Raw genomic sequence first — 22013 nt, 5'->3', positions numbered from 1 at the left:
ACTCTCCAGCCTTGGGTTTAGATCCTTCAGCTTTTCATCACAGATTCTTCAGCCTTCCATCGCAGACCCATCGGCCTCCTGATACGGACTTGCACAGAACACTGCAAAGAGCTTCAGATGTTGGACTGAATCCCTCCGTCTCTGGTGTGCAGACGCCCTCTGCACGCTTCCTCATCTGACTCTGCGGCTGACCACTGTCGTAAGCCAACCCTGTAATTTCTTATGCATTTGTACATCTTGTGTTATCTCTGTTCCTTGTATTGTATCTGTTCCTCTGGTAAACCCTTGACTAATGCAATATCCATATACCAGTGATTTTATATATAAATATATATGTCAGTGATTATATTAATAGTGGCTATATAATAAATAGAGCGATGTATATTATATATAATTATATATATATATATTAGATATGTTTGGTATAGAATCAGCTGCTGATTGGTATCGTGTTATATAGATATAGTGCTTGACATAGAATCAAGCACACAAGTGCTCAATAATCACTTGACGAAATCTCTGAAACCACTTTCTATACAAACATGACCTACCTCTCTCTGAGAGTATACACAAGTGCTAATTTGCCAACATAACTTCAGCCTTGAGTATTAGAATCTCAGTTATTTTATGAATAAAATGAAATACAGATTGAGCCTCCCTTATCTGAAAGGATTAGAACTAGAACTGATGCAGTGTTTGTATTTTTTTCAGCTTTAGGACTATTTCTGTTTGTCTAATGAGATGTCTTGTGGCTGAGATCTAAGTCTAAAGGTGAAATTCATTTATTTTTATGTATACTTTCTGCACATAGCCTCAGAATAATTATACAATTATAATTACATTTGTTTATATTTTGTGGTACTGGTGATTGAACCTGGGCTTTTGTACTGAGTTACATCTCCAGACCAATTTTATGAAATGTTTTGAGAGAGGTCTTGCCCAGGCTGGGCCCCAGTGTGATATTCTTGCCTCAGCCTCTCAGGCATGTGCCACCAGGTCCTGTTTGTATAACATTTGCCGTAACTCTGTGCATGAAGCGAAGTTGTGCTGGTGTCATAACAGTGCTCCAAATATCTTGGACTTTGGATTTTTGGCGTAAGTGTGCCCATCCTGAATTCTATTGCTGTTTTAATTAAATTAGCTGACTACTAGCAAGTCGGGTATGTTTGAGTGGTTTGATTTTTTAAAATCTTTTGAAATTTCCCTAAAAATTCTTTGGGCTGCTTTGCAAAGGCTTTTTGTCACTGTTGATTTGTGGACAAGACTGCACTACTAACCTGTTATGGAGCAGGTTAGGAACAGCTACGACCCAGGGTGAAAGGAAGACAGGAAATGTCTCTGTGTTCTTCCTGACCTGACCAATAGCATGGCGCAGTGTGACCCTGGGTGGCTTTTCTCTAGCCAGCAGCTGGCTTCTCTGAGCCCTCTGGTGTGCAGGTGTTCAATCAAGTCCAGAGTGGCCGCAGGGTGCAAGGTGGGCCACCTGGAGGGGGTCATTGTGTGTGGGGTGAATCCTTCCCTGCCTGATTCAGCCAGCTAATCTGCAAAGTGCTGCGGTGGTGCCGGGCTCCCAGCGGGTGCCCTGTGAGTGTTGCTCACAGTTGTAGAGGGTGGGACAAATGTGCAGCCATTGCAACAGACGCAGCTGAGACCTGGCTGGCGATTGGCAGACCCTCCCAGGCTCTGTCTCCTGATTCACTGCTCAGAGCAGTAGTGTGGCTGGGTCTGCTGCCCTGCACTGGCCCACACCATACTTTTTGTCCTCTCGCTCGCTCAATTAGTTCCCACCTCGTGCCTTCCCACCCCCATCACACTTGGGAGCAGAACAGCCAGAGCGGGAGTGACAGGGGAGGCCTGCCCCAGCCCACACTGCCCTCTGGGACTGGAAAGTGGGTTGCACAGCGGGCGCCACCTGCTGCTTGTGGCTGGACTCCCTGGGGACGTGCTGGACCATTCATTCCATCACCCATGAGGCTAGGGGCTGTGAGTGGCCCTTCAGGTCTTTTCTGTGCTTCTGGAATCGGAGATCAAGGGTCAGAACAGTCACACTTATGTGTAGCTATCCAGGATATAAAAAAGGCAGACTTTTTCTAGTGTATTTGTACCTTTGCCCAGGAAAGAAATTGAGCTGTAATTGAATTATCGCTCCCTTTGCCTTCATTGGGTTACCTGTGGACAGGTTTCTCCCTAATCCACATATGCTAAAAGTGGCCAGGAGCAAGCAGAAATCCTGAGCAGAGGACCAGCAGGCCAGGACAGGTGTGCACCAGGTGTGAGAGCCTGGTTGAGTCACCTCCGGCTGCGTTCAGCTGTCCCTAAGAGAAGGACCAGTTGTTTCACAGGACAGAATAAGGATGCAAAGAGCGGATTTGGCCTGAGGAAAAGGGCCTTCTCACTGGGGCCTGTGTGGTCTGAAGCCAGCCCCTTTCCACTGCAGCGGGACGTGTTTCCCTGGGACCACGGGGCTCCTGGACCTTCCCTTTGCGTCCACGTGGTGGTAGGTAGCAGTGGCTGTGCATCTCTTGCCGCCAAGCATAACTGCGCTCCATGATGCGCAGCGCTGAGCCCGCCCCTCTCCCTGCAGCCCACACACACCAGGCATCCCCCGATGCAGGCATGACCACTGTCATCTCCTCTGGGTCAGAGCCTGAGCCTGGAGCCCTCCTGATCCGCCACAGCCGGCCAGCGCTGGTCATGTGGCACCTTTGCCCGGCCATGCCACCCTGCTCCCAGGTTGGGGCCAAGCACTCTCAGCAAAACCTGGGCTAGAGGCACACCGGCTTACTTCCATTCTTAGAACCACAAGTCAGTGCTTCAGGGTCATGCACTGCTGCGAGAAAGGTCTGGGCAAACCACGGACTTCCATGAGGAGGGAGACTGCCGCCTCTGGGGACTGAGAGGAGCCTCTGGGACCTTGGTCACTTACAACCTGCCTCTCAGCGTCGGGGAGACCCACACCCCACACTTCGTTTATTTCTTCATTCTGAAAATAAGATGGGTGGGGAGACGTTGGCTTGGTTCTTGTTGTCTGCAGATCTTACATCTTTAAGAGCCTGCTTGGATTTAAGCACACCTCGGGTACTGCGGCACAGGAACAGCAAATCCCACCCGACTATTTTGTTCTCTTGGTTCATCATCTCTTTTATATGCTCCCCCATGTGAAAAATAATAACCAAGCTACACTTGCAGCATGCCACTTCCTAGGCCGTGGGAGAGTATATTCTTCAGTTGTGTCACTTCCGTTTCTGCTGACTTTCTGTGTGTCCCTGTGCATTTCTATTTGACATTTTACTGTGGAAAGTTTGAAACACGCAGCAGTATTATATAACGAAGCTTCCTGGACTCACAGCTGTGTGCTGGCATCTCGTCCACGTGGCTTCCTCTGCCTCTCTCTCGGCACACATGCTGTTGGCAGAGGCGAGGGCTGGAGTATTTTTAAGCAAATATCAGGCGTCCTGTCATTTCTTCGTGTATCTAAGGGAATTATCTCCCATTTAAAAAGGTAGCGACAGTGCCAATTTTATACCCTCCCAAATCAATAGTGGTGCAGGAGTTCTTTAAATTTTAGTGAACTTAGAATGGAAGGGGTTTGGGAGTAAAGGAGCTGTGGTCTGGATTTTCCCTTCCCCCCCAAAAAAATGATAGAATTCATGAGGATATTGGCTCTGAAGCTGGTACTTGGTCCAGAGAGAGAGAGAGAGAGAGAGAGAAACAGAGACAGAGAGACAGAGACAGAGAGAGACAGAGACAGAGAGACAGAGACAGAGTCAGAAACAGAGAGAGACAGAGACAGAACATAAATGCTTTCTTTTCCCCACTATTGGATTCCACACAGTCTTCCCTTCTCTCTTTAACCCCATTTCCCAAATGGATATAAAGTGAACCCCTGAGTTTTGATGGTTCGGTTTCCAGTGATGCAAAAGTGACACTTAGGCTAGTGACAAGTCTCTTGGGATGCGGGCAGTGGCAGCCACCCACAGCTCCCAGTCAGCCCTGCGACCAGGCCAGTAAACAGCCAGTATGCTTCAGGGTGCCATATCGCTACAGTTTATACTTGAGCTTTTACTCAGTAAGGGGATTCTGCGTGGCAGCGTAGATCTGTGCCTCATGAAATGCACGTGGCAGTAGGAAGCGGCCCCTTAAAGGGGAAGAGAGAAATACAGGAAAGGACGGGGAGAGAGGGAGGGACACAAAAACTAAAGAATTCCCACAAATCTCAGACTGACTTCATGACTGAGCTTGGGATGTCCCAGATGTGCTCGGAAAGTGTCAGAATGTCATTGCACAGAGCCAGCAGAATGGGCCAGCCTGGGATGAGAGACCATTCACTGGGGCTTGAGCTCAGGGCCTTGTCCACTGCTTGGGCTGCCCCGGCCTGGTGGGCGTTCGGGCTGCACTTCTGTGGTTGTGGTCTAAGCTCCATGCCACACAGCCTGGACTCGGGCCTGCATCTCAGGAATTTGAGACCCCCAAAATTGAGACATCCTTATATTAATTATATCCAGATAAATCCCAGTTTTCTGTTATCATGAAATTTTGTTTTTTTCTTTGAATTCCTCTTCTTAATTGACAGTGGTTTAACCTAACTTGTGTTTCATTCATACAGATGAAATTATGCAGCAGGAAGTGAGGCCGTTGGTGGCAGCGGACATAATAGAGCAGCTTCACAGACAGTTTGCCATTCTTTCAGGTAAGGAGCAAACTCCTTGAATTCCCACATTTTTCTGGGGCTTCTGAGCTTTGATGAGCCCAGCCTCACTCCGCCGCAAGGGGGCTCTCCTCCACGTGTTCCTTTTGCTTTGGGGTGCATCAGGTCTTTCCCAGAGGAGGGCATCACTCTGAGGCTGTGAAAACCAGAGGTGAAAAAGATCTGAAGACAAACATAATTAACGACCTTGGTGGGCACCGTGACATTCTGCCACTGTTTTCATTGGATGCTGTTCCAAGATTCAGCCTCAAGAGTCTTGGTTTGAAGGAGCTAAGGTTGTTTGTTCTCTGAGACATTTGACTTTTAGCTTTTCCAAGGAAATCCTCATCAAGTATTTGATGGGCCTTAACCAGAGGTTAGTGTTAGCAAGAGGTTAGACATTTTCTGAGTCCACGTAAAACACTGAGAGGTTTTGGGGTGGCATGACTCTAGAGGGTACACGCCAAGCTCTAAGCCATAAAAGACCAATTTGGGAGCTTGCAGTGTGGAGATTAGAGGTCCTTGTCCCAGAGCGATGAGCTGGCAAGCCACTCGCTTCAGCTTTGTTTCTTCTGAAACAATGATCTTGGTTACATCACAAAGGGAACATGCAGCTGGAATCAATTTTACTTTACAGCACGGGATGAGGGGAAGGGCACATTTTTTTTTTTTTTCTAAATCATCTTCAATCTGCTCCACATTCCTACCCCCACTGACTTCAGGGAAACCCAGTCTCAGTGAGATACCTCTGTACAGCCCAGCGGCGCATCCTGAGTGGGGACATCTTATGCAGCACAGAGCATTCTGGGGGATTCCCTGGTCCTTTCTCTATGTCTGTCACTGTTCACATAGTCACTAAAGGCTCCATAAGGGCAGGGCGTTTGATTTTTTTTTAATTTCTGTCTTGTGAGAACTCAGAACCAAGATAGGAGCACGAAAGTGCACAGTACAAAATTACCCAAGCCTTCCTGGTCTATCCTCTGAGGCCCCAGCTTTGGCCCGCAGGGTTGGCCCTGGGGTATGTGCCTAGCCAGCCTCATGGCTTGCTGTGAGCCTAGGTTTGGCAAGACAAAGAGCAAGAAGGGAACCGTCCTGTGGGATCCTGGAAACTGTGGCTGGGCCCTACAACATGGAGCCCCAAGGCTGGCATGTATCAGGTCTGAAATGGACCTTGGGAAGAAAGGGGTGGATTCCTGGCCTTAGGTGCAAACCCTAGCGGCCCAGCACGTGATTTTGCCATGTGTAATCCCACAGTGGCGCGTCTTGGACAGGAGTCCAGTGGCTCATTCATTGATACATTTATGTGGTTCAGTTGATTTCTTCTGAGTCTCACTTGGGCACTTCCTTCCATTCTTATCTCTGAGAGGCAGTACAGGAAAAGCACAAACTGCTACCAGACAGCTCGGGCTAAGGGTTGGGGTCTGCAGTTTGCTAGCAGGGTCGCCTTGGACAACTTACCTCTCTAAGGTTCCATTTCCACCTTTGTACAGTGGGGTCATTGTAATTTTGGCTACTAAGTGACAAAATGCATAAAAAATGCCCATTATTACAATTACTAATTAAATGTCCATCATTTTTCCTGACATATTTTAAGTTTCCGTAAGGAAACTTAATTTATTTTTAAGATTTTATTACCAGAAATAGATCTCGGAATGATATAGTTTTTTTAAAAAAAATAAGGAATCAAAAAATAAAATAAAGAATCAAAATCCTGTTCACAGCAAATATCAGTATGATGCCACCAGTCAGTCAGGAATAGACCAACTGTCCTCCGTCGTATAGGACAGAACTGAGGACATCACGCTGGACTAGGAGGACTCCTCCGATCTAGGAGGAGTCCTCGTCCTTTGGCCCTAGCAAAGATCACCCTTCATTTCTGAGTTTCTTTAGTCATTTAGGTGTGCTGTCCTCATGAGAGAGAAGCTTGGTTTTCTGGGACACACATGCGAGTTTTGCATGTCTGAAGACTGTCAGGAGCACTTGGGAACCAGCAGACTTTCAGCTTCCACCGGCCTTCTTCGCCTGGTAGAGACCACAAGCGGCTGCTGAGGCCATGCCCGCTGCCTGCGTAGTTGTTTCTGAAAACACGAAGCTCTGTGTTCAGGTCTTTTCTCCTGTCTGTGGCAACCTGAAGGCGTCTCTAGATCGTAACAGTTTTCCTTTTCCTGATTCAAGCAAGCAAAGCAAACCTTTAGTTTTCAGCTGCAGAATTTTGTAGATTCCACTGAACTCTGGAAAGAGCCAGAAGCTCACTGACCCAGAAGGAGAGGACTCAGCCTCCCTCTCAGCGAGGTCCCCATTGCCTGGTCAGCTCTTCTTGAGGAGAAGAACAAAGGCTCATTGCCCGAAGCCCAACCCAGACCGGTGGCCTTGCTCACAGGCTTCCCCAGCCAGAGCCTGCATGCTCTGTGCCCTGGTCTTCCCACAGGGCGTCTGTCAAGGTCAGACCCACCAGAGGCCCGAGGCTGGCTGTCACCCAGTTCCTACTTGGAAGCACCTTCCACGTTCACAGTCAGCCTGGGATATTTCCGAGTTCAGGGCTAACCTAGTTGGTTGTCATAGTAGATACACTCTAGACTTTGGACTCAGAAAGTTGTGAGTTTACAATTTGGAGTAGGTTGCCCTGAGTCTCGGTTTTTCATCTATAAAATGGGTCATCATGAAAAGTGCCCAGCGTGGTATCTGACTACAAAAGAAATTGGGCTAAAGGACTTTTTCTGTTAAACTACGTAAAACATCTGGAGGTAAAACTCCTAGTATTGGGTCAGGGCTCAGGGATATTAGGGTTGACTTCTTTCTGCTTCTCTTGAGATTTCCTTATTTAAGTCTTGATCCTAAAAAGGTTCCTGTGGTTCCAGACATCAAGTCTGTATCCAAATCAGGAAGAAAAAAGGAAGTGTGCTAACTCCATCCATTACTTTTGCCGGGAGAGCAGGAACTTTCCCCAAAAATTTGGATTAATTTCTACTTATTTCTCATTCCAGAACTATCTTGTAGCCATTCCTCGTTGGAAGAGAATCTAGAAGGCAAGCATGTAGCTTTCTAACTGCCATTTAGAAGGTGTTCCAGGGGGAAAGGAGTTTGGCAGTGAATTGGCTCCTTGAAAATTTCAACCATAATGCCTTTCCTTTAATCCCACGATGCCTTTCCTGTTACCCTACAATCCCTTTCCTTTAATCCCACAATGCTTTTCCTGTATTCCCACAACCCCTTTCCTTTGAGTATGAGGAATTATCCTCTTACATTTCTTTTATTGGGTATTTTTCCCTTGGAATCATTTTATCTTAACCTCTCTCTCCTCATAATGGTTTAATCCTTTTTGAAAACGATTAACATTGAAGGGATGAAGTTCTCTTAGGTTTTTGTTGAGTCCTAGTTGAAATACAAAAGAGAAATAAAGGAAAGTAGCTATAGTAAAATAATATGTACATCAGCAATATGTATTCCAGTAGAAGTAATAAAAATATTATTTATGTACTGTGGGCCACCAAGTGCCCATGGTAGCTGTGAATGCTGGGGCCTGGTGTGGGCGATCGAGTACCCCAAGTGGCTTTATTGGAGTGATTTTCTGAACTTGCAAACAATTACTGAGTTTAACTTTTGATTAAGAAAAAGGTCTTGACTCCAGGTCACCAGAGCTGCCTCAGTCTCCACTGTGGAGCCGAGTTCCTGGGAGATTGAGGCAGCCCGTTGCGAACCGAAAATCTCAAAGCCAATCAATGTCTGGGTTACCACCATGAATTTGGAGCTGGACTTCGCCATCCAGCCCAGTACCACCAGAAAGCAGCTTTCATCAGGTGGTTCCGGCTATTGGCCTCTGAGAGTGTGGTAATTTGGCCTCCAATACATGGACAATAAAGGACTTCCTACCTGCTTGAAACTTGACTAAAAGAGTGTCTGCCCAGGAGGTCAGGAAAGAGAACGCCCTCCAGTTCAAGTTCCGGGCCAAGTTCTACCCTGAAGACATGTCTGAGGACTCATCCAAGACCTCATGCAGAAGCTGTTCTCCTCCAGGTGAAGGAGGGCATTCTTAGGGATGAGATCTACTGTTCCCCCCAGACAGCTGTGCTCCTGGAGTCCTACGCTGTGCAGGCCATGTTCAGAGACTGCAACAAGGAGGTGCACAAGGCTGGGCACCGCAGCTCTGAGAGGCTGATCCCACAGAGAGTCGTGGACCAGCACAAACTCACAAGGGATCAGTGGGAGGATCGGATCCAGTTGTGGCCCGCAGAACACCGTGGGATGCTCACAGATAGTGCTATGCTGGTGCACCTGAAGATTGCTCAGGGCCTGGAGATGTATGGAATCAATTATTTCAAGATCAAAAATGAGAAAGGAACAGACCTTTGGCTTGGAGTTGATGCCTTGGACTAAATATTTAGGAGAAAGATGGTAAGTTGACCCCCAAGATTGGCTTTCCTTGGAGTGAAATCAGAAACATCTCTTTCAATGACAAAAAGATTGTCATTAAATCTGTCGACAAGAAAGCACCTGACCTTGTGTTCTATGCCCCATGCCTGAGGATTATCAAGAGGATCCTGCAGCTGTGCACGGGGAACCATGAGCTGTACATGCGCCGCAGGAAGCCCGACAACATTGAGGTGCAGCGGGCGAAGGCCCGGGCTCGGGAGAAGCATCAGAGCGACTGGAGCAGCAGCAGCTGGAGACAGAGAGGGAGAGAGACCGTTGAGAGGGAGAAGGAGCAGATGCTGACGGAGAAGGAGGAGCTGGTGCTGCGGCTGCAGGACTATGAGGAGACCAAGAAGGCCGAGAAAGAACTCTCCAGCCAGATCCAGGGAGCCCTCCAGCTGGAGGATGAGAGGAAGCGAGCCCAGGAGGAGGCCCAGCGCCTGGAGGCCGACCACGTGGCTGCACTGTGGCCAAGGAGGAGCTGGAGAGACAGGGAGTGGATCAGATAAAGAGCTGCAGAGCTTGCAGAGTACACTGCCAAGACTGGCCTGCTGGAGGAGGCGTGGCAGCGCAAGGAGGACGAGGTGGAGAAGTGGCAGCACAGGGCCAAAGAAGCCCAGGATGAGCTGGTGAAGACCAAGGAGAGCTGCACCTGGAGATGACGGTCCCGCCACCCGCCACCGCCCGTGTACGAACCTGTGAATTACCACGTATAGGAGAACCTGCAGGAGGAGGGTGCAGAGCCCACGGACTATAGCACTGAGTTCTCCAGAGAGGGCACCGAGTTGTCCCAGACCAGAGATGAAAGCAAAAGGACCCACAGCGACATCATCCACAATGAGAACATGAGCCAAGGCCGGGACAAGTACAAGACCCTGCGCCAGATCTGGCAGGGCAACACCAAGCAGCACATTGGTGAGTTCAAGGCCATGCAGAGACCAGGGCAGGGCCTGGGCATCTGGAGCGGGGCTCTGCCGGAGGGCCCGGCAGCCTGGGCGCACTGGCTCTTTAGTACTCTAGATCTAGAAACCCCTTCACCACGCTCCAGGTCCCTTAAAGGGGAGGTACCGGTGGAAGCACTCTGGGCCAGGTGCCACCCTGATTATTTTTCCCAGCTGTGTCATAGTGCCAAAAGGTCTAATTTTTCTAATTATCAAATCACTTCCTGTTGTATCCTTGGAGCAGGACTGATGGAGTTATGGTGCCTACAAAATCCAAGTACAGACTTCACACTGGCAGCTGTGCAAGGTTCAGTATCGTTAAAGAGACTACATTGTGGGCCGGGGAGATGGCTCAGTGGACTAAGCACTTCCCTGGCAAGCACAAGGGTCTGAGTTCAATCCCCAGTTCTGCCAAAAATAAAGAAAGAAACCGCATTGTGGCTTGCATCTGTGCCATACTTTTAAAATAAGCTTACACTGATTGATTTGTTTTTTATTTCTATGAAGGATTTATCTCCATATATGTACATGTTGTGAGAGGTAAACAGTTAAGCCTTGCGTAAACTAATGCCCTGCCCCCCATACGATGGCTTCTTTCCTCCAGATGTGCTGCTCAGCTGGCAGAATCCGCCACAGTCACTTGGGATGGATGATCCGGAGGACTCCGATAAACTTCTGGGTTTTTGCTTGAACAGTAGTAAGAATACATTGTTGGACTTACACCTAACTAATAATCAGCCAGAGTATAGTATTTTTATGTAAGTGATAATCTGGGTTTGTAACATTAGTTTTAAAAAGGAAAAGTTTTTGTTTTTGTTCTGCATATTTTGTTACCTTTTACAGAATAAAAGTTGCATATTAAAAACCACATAAAAAAGGTCAAAAAAAGGGAAAAAGGTCTTTCCTTACTCAATAGAATAATTGCATTCCTAGAAAACTCAGTGACTACTAAAACTGTTGCTAAATTCTTCATCATAGGTAGAACAGAGAGTGTAGGTTCAAAGCTTCATCATTTTTCATTTGTATCAAGTATCTGATGACATTGACAGATCAAAAAATTGGGAGACAATTTTTTTTTTAATGATTTTTGTTGTTGCTGGTGGTAGAATGTTTTGTTTAGCGTCCCAGGACCTGGGATTTCCCAAGTGCTTCCCGTCCCCGGCTAAGGTCAGTTCTTCCTGGGAGGACAGAGGAAAAGTAAGTGCTGAGCTTCGCTGGCCACAGTGCCTCGCCGTCTCCCTGTTGCTGGCCTTCCCTAGTCCTCTGTAGGACCTCACAGCACCCCAAATTCTGCTTGCCAGCTAGCCCAGACCTTTATAGGAATCACTTATGTACACCAAACACTTATTTCTGGTATCAAGCTAGTTCTATTTCATGTAAAGAAAAGGTAAAAATATACTAGGAGGAATGGGGTTTTATTATTTTTTTTAATTTACCATTTTACTTGGTATCAAATAATTTGAGGTTCCTTGTCTTCAGCAGGACTTTGAAACATTTTCCTCTTGCATTACCATCTTTTCTCACAAGATGGCGCTAAATGCCCTGCTGTGGGTGGTCAGTGGTGGTGGCAGTTTGGCATCCAGGATGCCTCAGTTTAAGATAAATATTGCAAGTGGGTGTCCAGGATTAACCGCGGGGCTTCTCTGGTGTCCAGAATTAGTAATAACCAAGATAGAAAAAAAGTGCCACCTCTCTGTTTTCCGTGTAGGTGGGGAAAGCTTTATTTTAGTCAGCTATAAAAGGTTGTAAAGGGCTGGAGAACTATGTACCTCAGTAGCACATCAGTTGTCCAGTATGTGTGAAGTCTTTGGTTTGATCCCCAGTGTAGTTATGAAAAAAAAGGTGAAATTAAGTGGCGTAATCACATCCTAAGGAATATTTTAGGGTGGTTTCATTTCTTGAAATGTAGCCACTCATTTGGCAAATGTTTGCTATATAAGTTGTAGAATATCATAATGCACCTAAATTTAGCCTTACTTGAGATAAAATTTTAACTAACATTTCTTTGAAACCTTCTGTGGTTGTAGAACTGCTCAGAGAACAGACACTAAGTAGTTTCCCATCATACTCCAGTCACTTGCCGTGCAGAGGTGGTTCAGTGTCCTTCTCGAAGGCTGACAAACATCTCATCCCAGGCGCCATTTCTGGAGATTTAACAAACATACACGGTTACAAAGAGGGACTTTGACCACAGTCTTGGGATGATCGCAGGCCAGGTGATGGTCTGCGTGCCAGTGATCTGCGTGGTGTCTGTGTGGTGCTGGACCCTGGGCTCTTGCTCCCTCCCTGAGGAGATTTGTGAGGGCACCCCAGGCTGGGCCCAGTCAGAAAGTCAAAGGCGTTACAGTCTGTTGAGTGCCAAGCACTGGGGCCTTATGGGAAAGGACAGGAGACTTGGAGCCCGGGGGGAGTGGGGAGTGGCCAAGGGTGACCGCTAAGGACACTTCCTTTGAATCCACTATGACACTCGACCTCTGTGTTAAGAGGGGAAGCTTTTAACTTACATGGACTTGGAACAAGCAGGTCGGCCAAGCCATCAGGGAGGCCACAACCGCATCGTCACCCAGCCTGGGTCCCAGATCCTCTGGGTTGCGCGGGCCCCTGAATCACAGACAGCAGGCCGGGTGTGAGGAAACAGAAAGCAGTGAATGGGACCCATTTCAGGGAGCTGTGAGACACGGAGCTTAGGAAACTGAAACCACCGCGTGTAGGTGCAGCACTTCCTCTTCTAATTTCTCACAGTGCCAGCTCCAGCTAGCTGGCTACCTACTGCGACATCGCCTCCAGAGAAGGGTGCCCGAGCCTCTGGACTAAGCTCACACAGTTTCATTCCTCAGAGACTGGGGGTTGGTGACTGCCACAGAAACAGCACAAGAGACCCCCAGACTGTTCCGCTAACTCACTGTACAAGAGAGAAGTATGCATGTCTTGGTGACACACTCCTCCTGAAACACTGCCCTGGGAGGTCAGATTGCAGCAGGAGGCGCTGAGCAGGCTGGGCTGGTGGTGCAGGAGTTCCCACCACCCCCGACAACCTTGCGGCTGCACCCTGCACCCCAACTCCATCCCACCGGCTACAGCTGAGTTTCCCAAACTTTCCCAGTTCTCAGCACCTTCGTGTTTAATTTCTTGACAGCCTTCCTAGGACAAGAGCAATATCCGACAGTGAAAGTAACTTAATAGACATAGATGTGCTGCCAACGCAGAGGCTGTTTAAAAAAAGGAATGGACGTAACTTAACATACTGCTTTTTCTTCTAATTTTATTTTTAAATAATGCAGTAGTCTCACACTTACCAGCCATCCCCATCCTTGTTTCTTCTTCCACACTAATTTTCATACCATATATGTTTTTTTAATCCTGGGGGAACTACCAAAAATCCAGCTTTATAAAAGGGTGCAGGACCATACCAAAGAACGTCGTGTGATTTAATGTTGAAGTGGTGAAGTACCTCAAGCCAGTAGTACACATAGGATCTGACAGGTGGCGACTCTAATGGTTTCCCTCAAAAATTTAAGCCATTCATGGTGCCCCTGTGAGCTTTCTGGGGCTACCTGGACTTGTACCACACACTTTGGGGACAAGGATGGAATTTGCTTGTGTCATTGCAGGTAGCTGCAAGGAGATTGCAAATAAAATCTACTTAATTTAGTCTCATAGCCTGGACAATGATCACCTCTATGTAATCGTAATAATTATAATGGACATCATTCACTGAGCACTTGGTAGGTATTTTACTGAGGCCTTTTACTTGTGTTTACAGCTGACCTGCACAATGCTGTCGACATTGGTACAATATATGTGTATATACAAGTAAACTTCTGCTTAGAGTATCTTGCCTGAAATCATTTAGTAATTAAGTGCCAAAGTAGAATTTAAAACTGATTTTAGAATTCTCTTAACTGCTAGGCAATATTGCCTCTGACATTTACTGGATACAAAAATAAAGAGAAAAAAATAAAAAATAAATAAATAAAGAGAGGGGCAGGGGCGATAGCTTGGCGGCAAAAGCGCCTTCCTGGCAAGTGCAAGGTCCCCAGTTTGATCTCTGGTACCGCACGCCATGATGTAATGACACCCTGTATCAATAAAAAGAAAGTACGAAATGAAGAGAAGCATCATGTATTTGTGTGACATCATTTCCTTCTCTATCTAATCAATATTACCTTTTATATGATAGTGATCAGTAGACTCGACATTGAATTCTTTTTTCCTTTTTTTTCTTACTGTATTTGGTACAGGGTCTCACTACACAACTCGAACTCGTGGTGATCTTCCTGTTTTCAGCCTCCTGGCACTAGGACTACAGGCGTGCACCACCATGCCCAGTCTTGGTGGCTGGCTCAGTGCGCCCAGGGATGGGGCTGATGTGGAATGTGGTCCGAGGATCGAACCCTGATCCCTGTGCTTGCCTATGCTGACATTTAGTTCACTCAGCTATCTCGCCTCAACATTGAATTCTTAAAGTGCTGCTGAGCCAAAAGGAAGAATTGAGATTTCCTAAAAATAGTTGTGTTAATGTCTCACAAATTCCAGTCTGAGATAATACAGTAGTAAAAGCCATGGCCACCATTACTCTGGCGTGGCATCGGGCCACCCCTAGCCTGTAGAGGTGCGACCCAGCACATTTTGCTCACGTCTGATTGCCCACTTGTGTTGCAGGAGGCCGAGGTAAGGATGGCGCCCCCATCATCACTTTTCCAGAGTTTGTGGGCTTCACACGCATCCCTGAGGAGGACTTCCTGAACGTGCTCACCTACCTGACGAGCATCCCCAGGTGAGCGTGTGCCTCGCCACTGAGGTCTCAGTCGCTTTCCCATGGCTGAGACCCAACACCCCCAACTTAGGAGAGGGGTGTTCTTTTAGGTCAAGATTTCAGTTTAGGCTCTGTAGGCTCGGGGCAGAAGTAGGAGGTGGAGAGGCGCAGCAACAGAGGAAGTGGTGTCCAACCGGGCTGTCAGGAAGCAGACAGACAAGGGTGGAGCCAGGGATAAAAATAAACCCTTCTGTGTCATCCCCCAGTGGTCCATCCCTGACCTGAGGACCTAACAGCCCACTCTGATGAGAGGGCACCCCATGACCAGTCCTTTCACATATAGGATTTGGGGGGACATTTTATATCACAACCACACTGGCCGTACTTCACCTCTCCCATGGGGCAGGCTGGGCTGTCACAGAATTCTACCCGAGCACAGTTACCGCTCGCAGGTAACTCAGTCAGGCGACATGGAGAGACGGCATCGAGAGGCCAGGCCTATGGGCTTGGGCCGCAGCGCATGTGCACGTGGCTCTTGGTAAACAACGTGGAGTGGAGGGAGGGTCGACTGGGTCCCTGATGAGGCCTGGCTCATCCAACTCTGTTGATCTATATGGAGGCCAGGGCCAAACTGTATGACTGTCATGGTCTCAGTGAGAGCAGCTCTAAGAGACAAGATTAAAGGAGTAAATACAGGTGTAAAAAGAGTCGCGTCATTGCAAAAAGTACCCTGTGCCGCAGCTCAGAGTCCGAGAAAGAGAAGAGCATCCACATCGTAAGCTAACAGAAGGAAATAAACAATGAAGATCAGAGTGGAAATGAATGAACTTGAGGCTTTAAGAACAATGCCAAGGGTCAGTGAATCAAAGGGTTGGCTCTTTGAAAAGATTGGAAGGGGATCAGAGGAGGGGTGATGGGAGGAAAGAAAGGGGAGGTGAAAAGGACCAGGATGTGGTATGTGTGTGTCCTAATTTTCCACTGCGAATTGTATTTACTCTTATCGCAAACATAGACTAACAAAAAATTGAGGAAAAAATACATTTCAGTGAAAAAAGTAAGATCGAGAACAATATGGGGTATGTGCGACCAACCGTGTAAAATCCTGCACACATAATTGTCCTTGTCTGATGGGGAAACGGAGGCACAGAGCAAGCAAGTGAACAAACCCGGCATAAAAGTCATGTTCACAGTGTAGCCCAAGAGAAATGTGTTCTGCCATTTGTTGCCTGTGCCCCTGTCTCACATTTGTGTGTCACTTGAGGCGACCACATCCCTGGGTCTCTAAGGGATGGAATAGGGGCAGGGTTCCTAGTGGTCACCACATTTCATGACAGATATAGCTGGGAGCGGAGTCTAAGTCCTGCTCCAGACAGGAGGGGCCTTGCCCCGAGTGGGTTCGTGTTGCTCCTGACAGCATCCCTTCCTTGACTGGGGTAGCCGGGATTTGCACAGCAGCTGTGTGCATGCTCTGGTGTGAGCTAGAGGTGAGCATCAGCCTTGGAACCAGAAGGCCACCTGCGGTCAGGTCCCCTGGGGAGATCAGGACGCCCTTGCCTTGTGTTAGCCAAGCCCACTCTGAGTTTTTTGCTTTTTCTTATGCCTGTCTCACTTCTTCAGAGAAGGCTGTCGATTTCTTTTCATACACTCTTCAGTCATCCTGAAATCAGATTTCAGCAGGTGCCCCTTTCTAGGAATGCTTAAGTTGCATCTCACCCTGTCCCCTCCCTGTCACCCTGACTCCTTTATGGTACGTGAGCATCTGGGGCAAGAAGTGCTGCACATCCCTGGGTTTGGCTAACTTGGTTTCCGCCCCCGAGGCCGACTCCTGCCCCTTCTGCAGCCCTTGGCGTGAACCTTGGGTCTTTAGGGAAGCCACCCAGACCTGTTCTCACAGCCTCTCTCTCTGCTTAACTTCCCTCATCCCTGAGCTTCCAGCTTCTTGTAGAGCTTGGAGACTGTTCAGGCCTCTCCGGAGAGCGAGCGTCTCCAGAGCAGGGACTGCTGCTTGTTTTGTTTTGCATTTTGGCCTCCAGCCATAGCGCAGCTCTTAGCCATAGAGCAGTTCTGGGCACAATCAAGAGATAGTGTTGGTAGGATTTCCAGTTTTAATAATGGCCCATTCCAGACCCAAGGTGGTAGGGTAAGAAGGGGCACACTGGCAGGGAGAGGGGCACTCCACTCATCCCTGCTACCTTAGAGTAGACCAGGTTTCTTTTCTTTTTTTGCCTGTATTTTAGGGCAGGGTCTGTAGGGTGTTCAGGGTCTCACTACTAGATTAGACTCCTGGTGATTCTCCTATTTATAGCCTCCCAAGAGCTGGGATTACAGGCATGTGCCACCACGCCTAGTCTCAATTGCTGTCTCAGTGCATCCCAGGGGTAGGGCCAGCATGGCAGGCCTAGGGATTGAACCCTTGGCCCCTGCACCTTCTTGCAGGCACTTTAATCCACTGAGCTATTTGGCCAGCCCTTAGACTAGGGTATAGGAGCCCCTTCCAGGTCCTTGTCTCAGTCCAAGAAGCCAATACTTATAATCCCAAAATTGCATTATTGGAATCCCATCAAGTTAATTCCAATCTACCACTCCCAGTGCAACCCACGATGAAAGTAAAGGCACTAAAACATATTTATAATCATTGGGGCGCCAAGGGGCTCTAGGTCCAGCCATGAAGATGGCTTTCTGGAACCAAGAGGCTGACCCAGGGCCTCACCCAGTTTTATTCAGTGGGGGAGTGGCTTGAGAAGGAATGACTGAGAATTGTGGGAAGTAGGTGACTACAGTGAGCTGAGTTAGGTGGATGGCCTGCATTTACCTCTGCCGTATACAGAGAGGATATGCAGAGACAGTAATCTGCTTTATGCTAGTGAGATAGTATCTGATGTTTTGGGGGGACTGGTGCTTCAGCTTTGATGTAGTCTTTCAAGCCCCAGGAAGTCATGGCCTCTGTCTCGAGGCTCGATCCCAGCTGGCGGTGCGGAGCATTGGCTCTTCTGTCCTGTCTCTACGTGGCTCACATTAAAGAGCAGCAGATACAGGTTACCAGGGAAACACACACGCCACCTCCAAAGACTATCACCAGCACCTCAGCTGGACCAATACACATTGCTTAAGGCCAACTGAAGGATAAACAGAAGTCATGGCCAGCTCTGTACAAAACAGTATGAGGAAAAAGGGTCAGGCTCAGTCAAAATGGTAACAGTCGTTCTTCTTTCATGGAGAGCTGCTCAGGTGGTCCTCCACACCGGGGTTTTAGGGAGTTGGACTTGAACTCCTTCCTTGGCCTAATTGCGGTGTGGCAGGGAGGGTGACCTCCAGGACCCATTCTCTTTGTGTTTGTTTTAAGCTCACTAATTTTTGATTCCGCTGGACAGAGCCAATCGTTAAGTTAAATTGGTGATCTTGGGCTTTTCCCAATCAGACCGAGGACCATGCTCCAGAGTGGTCTGAAGCAGTGCAGAGAGAGGTCGAAGGCTTAGATATAATTCCTGCCTCAGATGGAGAAGAGAATGTAAAGTGGCTGGCTGCTGTTTTGGTTCCATCTGCTTTATGTTCCTTTCCTACATCTTCTATGCTATGCAGTGTTTGCTTTCCCAGAATGCTGTTTGCTTCTGGAGAATTGTGACTGTCGGAGCAGTCACCACCCTTTCCTTTTTGTGACTTCTTCTCATTTCCCCTGGCTTTGTCTCACCCCTTGTCCCTTTCAGTAGAAAGCAGAGACAAAGCGTAAGAAGGCTTGAGGAGGGATTTGAGCTGAGCCTCGACTTGCACTGCTAGTTCCAAAGAACAAACCATCCTGTTTGTTTTATGATGTATTTTTCATGATATGTATCTTGCTTCACGTTACCCGGATACCAGAGCCCTTCCCAGTTTGCAAATTGTTTCGTAGGCAGTTGGTGGAAGGCACATGGCACACAGCGAGGCAGCATAGCTTCAATACCTAGAACAGGAAGACGGCAGGGTGCTCGGGCTGGGGCCGGCTAGCCCTGTGCCTGCAAGCATCTTCCGGGCAGCAGCAGCCCAGCCGGCTCAGGAGAGTGCAGACAGGTCTTGCTGAGCGACAGCGGCATGCAGCGTGCAGTGCGAGGTGCTCTAGAGGGCCTGCAAGGGCAGGAGGCGAGGCCTCGAACCCTAGGAAGCCCTTCGCTTCGCTCTGCCAACAGGATGGTGTGAGCAGTATGGTGATTAGGTTGTTACGGAGCTCAGGAGCCTGAAAAGTCACTCAGACACACGGAGAGCAGGGACAGTTCGAGGAATGAAACGTTCTCACTTACGGGACAGGTTGGGAGACAGCTTTCTGTGGCATCATCTGGGCTGAGTGGCCTGGCGTCTATTTCTGGTCGCTTTGGTTGTGACCGTTTAAACAGAGTGTGTTTGGGTCTTAGCACCCATGGGTGACTGCAGTGGAGTGGGCTGTCTCCTAACTGTAGCGGGACCCGAGGGCTGGGAGCAGAGGGCCGAGTAGGGGCCTGAGGTTCTGGGGAGCTGATCTGGTGACGGCCCAGGGTGGATGGAGCCAGCAGGGAGGAGGACAGCAAGGCCTCCGCGCCCCCAGCTGCAGAGTGGAGGGTGATGCAGGAGACTGGATGGAAAGGGACACACAGGGAGGGGCCACACAAGAAGTCGGGCGTCCTGGAGGTGAGGGCGGAGAAGCTTCAGAGCCTTACAGTTCTGTCTTGTTTTCACGTGTCTGGTGCGTGGAGTTCAGGCCTCGTTTGCTTTTGATGGTCTCCTTTTACTGATTCTTTTTGGCTCTTCCTGATCAATGTCATGCTGAGACAGTGGTTCCCCAGCTTGGCTGCCTTGGGGGTCACCCGGAGAGATGTTAGACCCTAATCGAGACCAATTAGATCAAGGCTTCTGGGCGCAGACCTGGCATCCCACTGAGCTTCCAGCAATAGGTCACTCCCCTCTGCAGCCAGGGCCCGGTTCCCCAAGCTGGGAACAGGGCAGACAAAACCGTGAGGTGGAGGAAGAAAGCTTGGGATGAGGTGTGGCTTTCTGGTAAAATGAGGCAGTGGGACACAGGAAACTCAAAGGCTGCGAGAGGGCTCTCCCCCGTACTTTTCCTTTCGCCGCCACAGTTCATATTTCTTCTCTTCAAAGATAACGTGTGCAATCAAATCAAGTCCCTGTGTCCTGGAGCCTGGGATTTCTTTTTTTAAAAAGGATAATTAGGTTTTGAGGGTATGTTTTAGGTATTGGTAATGATCATATCCATCGTAGGGAATTTGCCTGTTCGTGATACGTTTGGATTTCTTTTTCTCCCCAATCCCCTCATCTCCCTGTAAGTCTTCTTCCCTCCTTATTTACAAAAGCTGTGTCTCCATTTTTTCCTTCTGTTCTCTTTTTGCCCTTGTCCCTTCTTTCCTCTCCCCCCTCCCCTCGCCCATTTGAACATTTTCTTCCTAGCTCAACGTCACTGTGCACTTTGGCCCTTAACTGCCCCGTGGGTTCCATTCTTGGGGTGCTGTGCACAGAAGGGGGGGCATGCTGTGGTGGCCATCCTGCCCCAAGTGGCTAGACTGGCACCAGAGCCCTCAGGGAGACTGCCCAAGAGACCAGCTGTGGGGCCCTAACGCGGGCCTGAAGTTAGACACCAGTGGGTTTATCGGGAATAACTGGTTGGTGGCAGATAAGCGTTATATGGCAAGAGACTATAAGTAAATTGTTTGAAGGGCAGAGAAATATTTAGTTTCTGCCTTCCTCTGTGTGACACCCAGGGATCTGAAGTGACTTCTTCCCCACGGAATGGCCTCATGCTTTATCTGATCTTTTGCTCCAGTGATTGCTTTTAGAATACCTCCACTGTGTCCTGCTATTGTCCCGTGAGGAAAATAACCTTCCTGACAGGTTCAGATTAGGCTTCTTGAGGAGTTAAAGCACAACCTTTAGCCTGAATTTGTAAGGGCTTATCATTGTGAATATTTAGAGATTGGTTTTAGTGGTTGTTTAAGTCATTTTTCTCATCGCTGGCGTGAAATCCTGATTCCTGCTACTTAAACAGGAGGGTTTGTCTTAGCTAGACCTTCAAATTCATGATTCAAGACTGTTCGACTTAGATTATTTTCTTTGGTTATTTCTTCCCTCAAACTCTTGTTTTCTATTCCTCCATCCCTTTAGCTTCTCTCCCGTATTTTTTCTTCTTTAATACTTTATACTTCAATCATAGGTATACAGAGAGTTGTCTGTTACTGTTTTTGCCCTTTTTGTCTACTGAGTTTTTGAACTTCACTTTTTAAAAATTTCTAACTATTCTTTATGTATTAGGGATACTAATCCTTTCTCTGCAATGTATGTTGTTTTTTTTTTTTTTTAATCTTTTCACTTATCTTTTAACTATGTAGATTTTTTGCTGTTCAAAATTTTTATTATCTTTTTTTCCTAAACCGGCAATTGAACTCAGGTCCTTGCGCTTGCCAGGGAAGCACTTACTCTACTGAGCCATCTCCCCAGCCCCTTTATTATCAAATATCAGTTCTTTTCTTTTATTGCCTCTGGATTTTGAGTCATTATTACCAAGTTTTCTGATATCCATTTACTCATGCTTTCTAAGAATATAAAATGTTGGCTTTTCATAGTTCTGATGTGCATGGCTCTGATTTCTTTGTGTGGTATGAAATCTAGATCTAAGGTTATTGTTTTCTAAAGGGCTATTCAGCTATTTGAGGGCAATTAACTTTTTTTTTTTGTATTTTAGTGCAGAGTCTACAGGGTCTGCAGGGTCTCACTATCTTGATTGGACTTGTAGTGATGCACCTGTGTTCAGCCTCCCACGAACTGGGATTACAGGCACACACCACCATGCCCACGCTCAATCAGAGTCTCAGCGCACGCCAGGGGCGGGGCCAGCACAGCAGGCTGGGGATTGAACCCCTGGTCTCTGCGCCTGCCTAAGTAGGCACTTTAATCCGCTGAGCTATTTGGCTGGCCCGCCATTAACTTTAAAATCTTTACCTCAGTGATTTAAGAGCTCATTGGTCGATCTATTCGTAAGTGAGAAACTAGTTTAATTATAAAGTATTTCAGTATGTTTATTATCTCATAGGATTAATTACCATCTCTCCACTCTCTTTAGACTTTATTTAGTTTTTCAGTGTTTCCCTACTGTTCTCACTTTCTTTGTGTCTTCTAGTAACACTAGAATGGAAGGAAAGGAAGAGAGAAAGAGAAAGGGGAGAGGAGGAAAAGAGGAGAGAAAGAGAGGGAGGAAGGAAAGGGA

General features: G+C 47.8%; 1 protein-coding gene and 1 pseudogene across 1 annotated transcript in view; both read left to right on the top strand.

The window, feature by feature from the left end:
* The first annotated feature begins 4609 nt into the window (after nucleotides 1–4609).
* The window catches only part of Mcf2l2 (MCF.2 cell line derived transforming sequence-like 2), a 196619-nt gene continuing 179215 nt past the window's right edge, over nucleotides 4610–22013 (top strand). The window contains exons 1-2 of the mRNA XM_023700648.1: nucleotides 4610–4690; nucleotides 14701–14815. Coding sequence (XP_023556416.1) covers nucleotides 4615–4690; nucleotides 14701–14815 — 191 coding nt within the window. The 5' untranslated portion in view covers nucleotides 4610–4614. The remainder of the gene's footprint in view (nucleotides 4691–14700; nucleotides 14816–22013) is intronic.
* On the top strand, nucleotides 8397–12852 carry LOC111812503 (annotated as a pseudogene).

Source organism: Octodon degus, unplaced genomic scaffold (genome assembly GCF_000260255.1).
Source record: "Octodon degus isolate 3935 unplaced genomic scaffold, OctDeg1.0 scaffold00126, whole genome shotgun sequence".
NCBI classification, from domain to species: domain Eukaryota; kingdom Metazoa; phylum Chordata; class Mammalia; order Rodentia; family Octodontidae; genus Octodon; species Octodon degus.
This window is presented reverse-complemented; position numbering and strand designations above follow the sequence as displayed.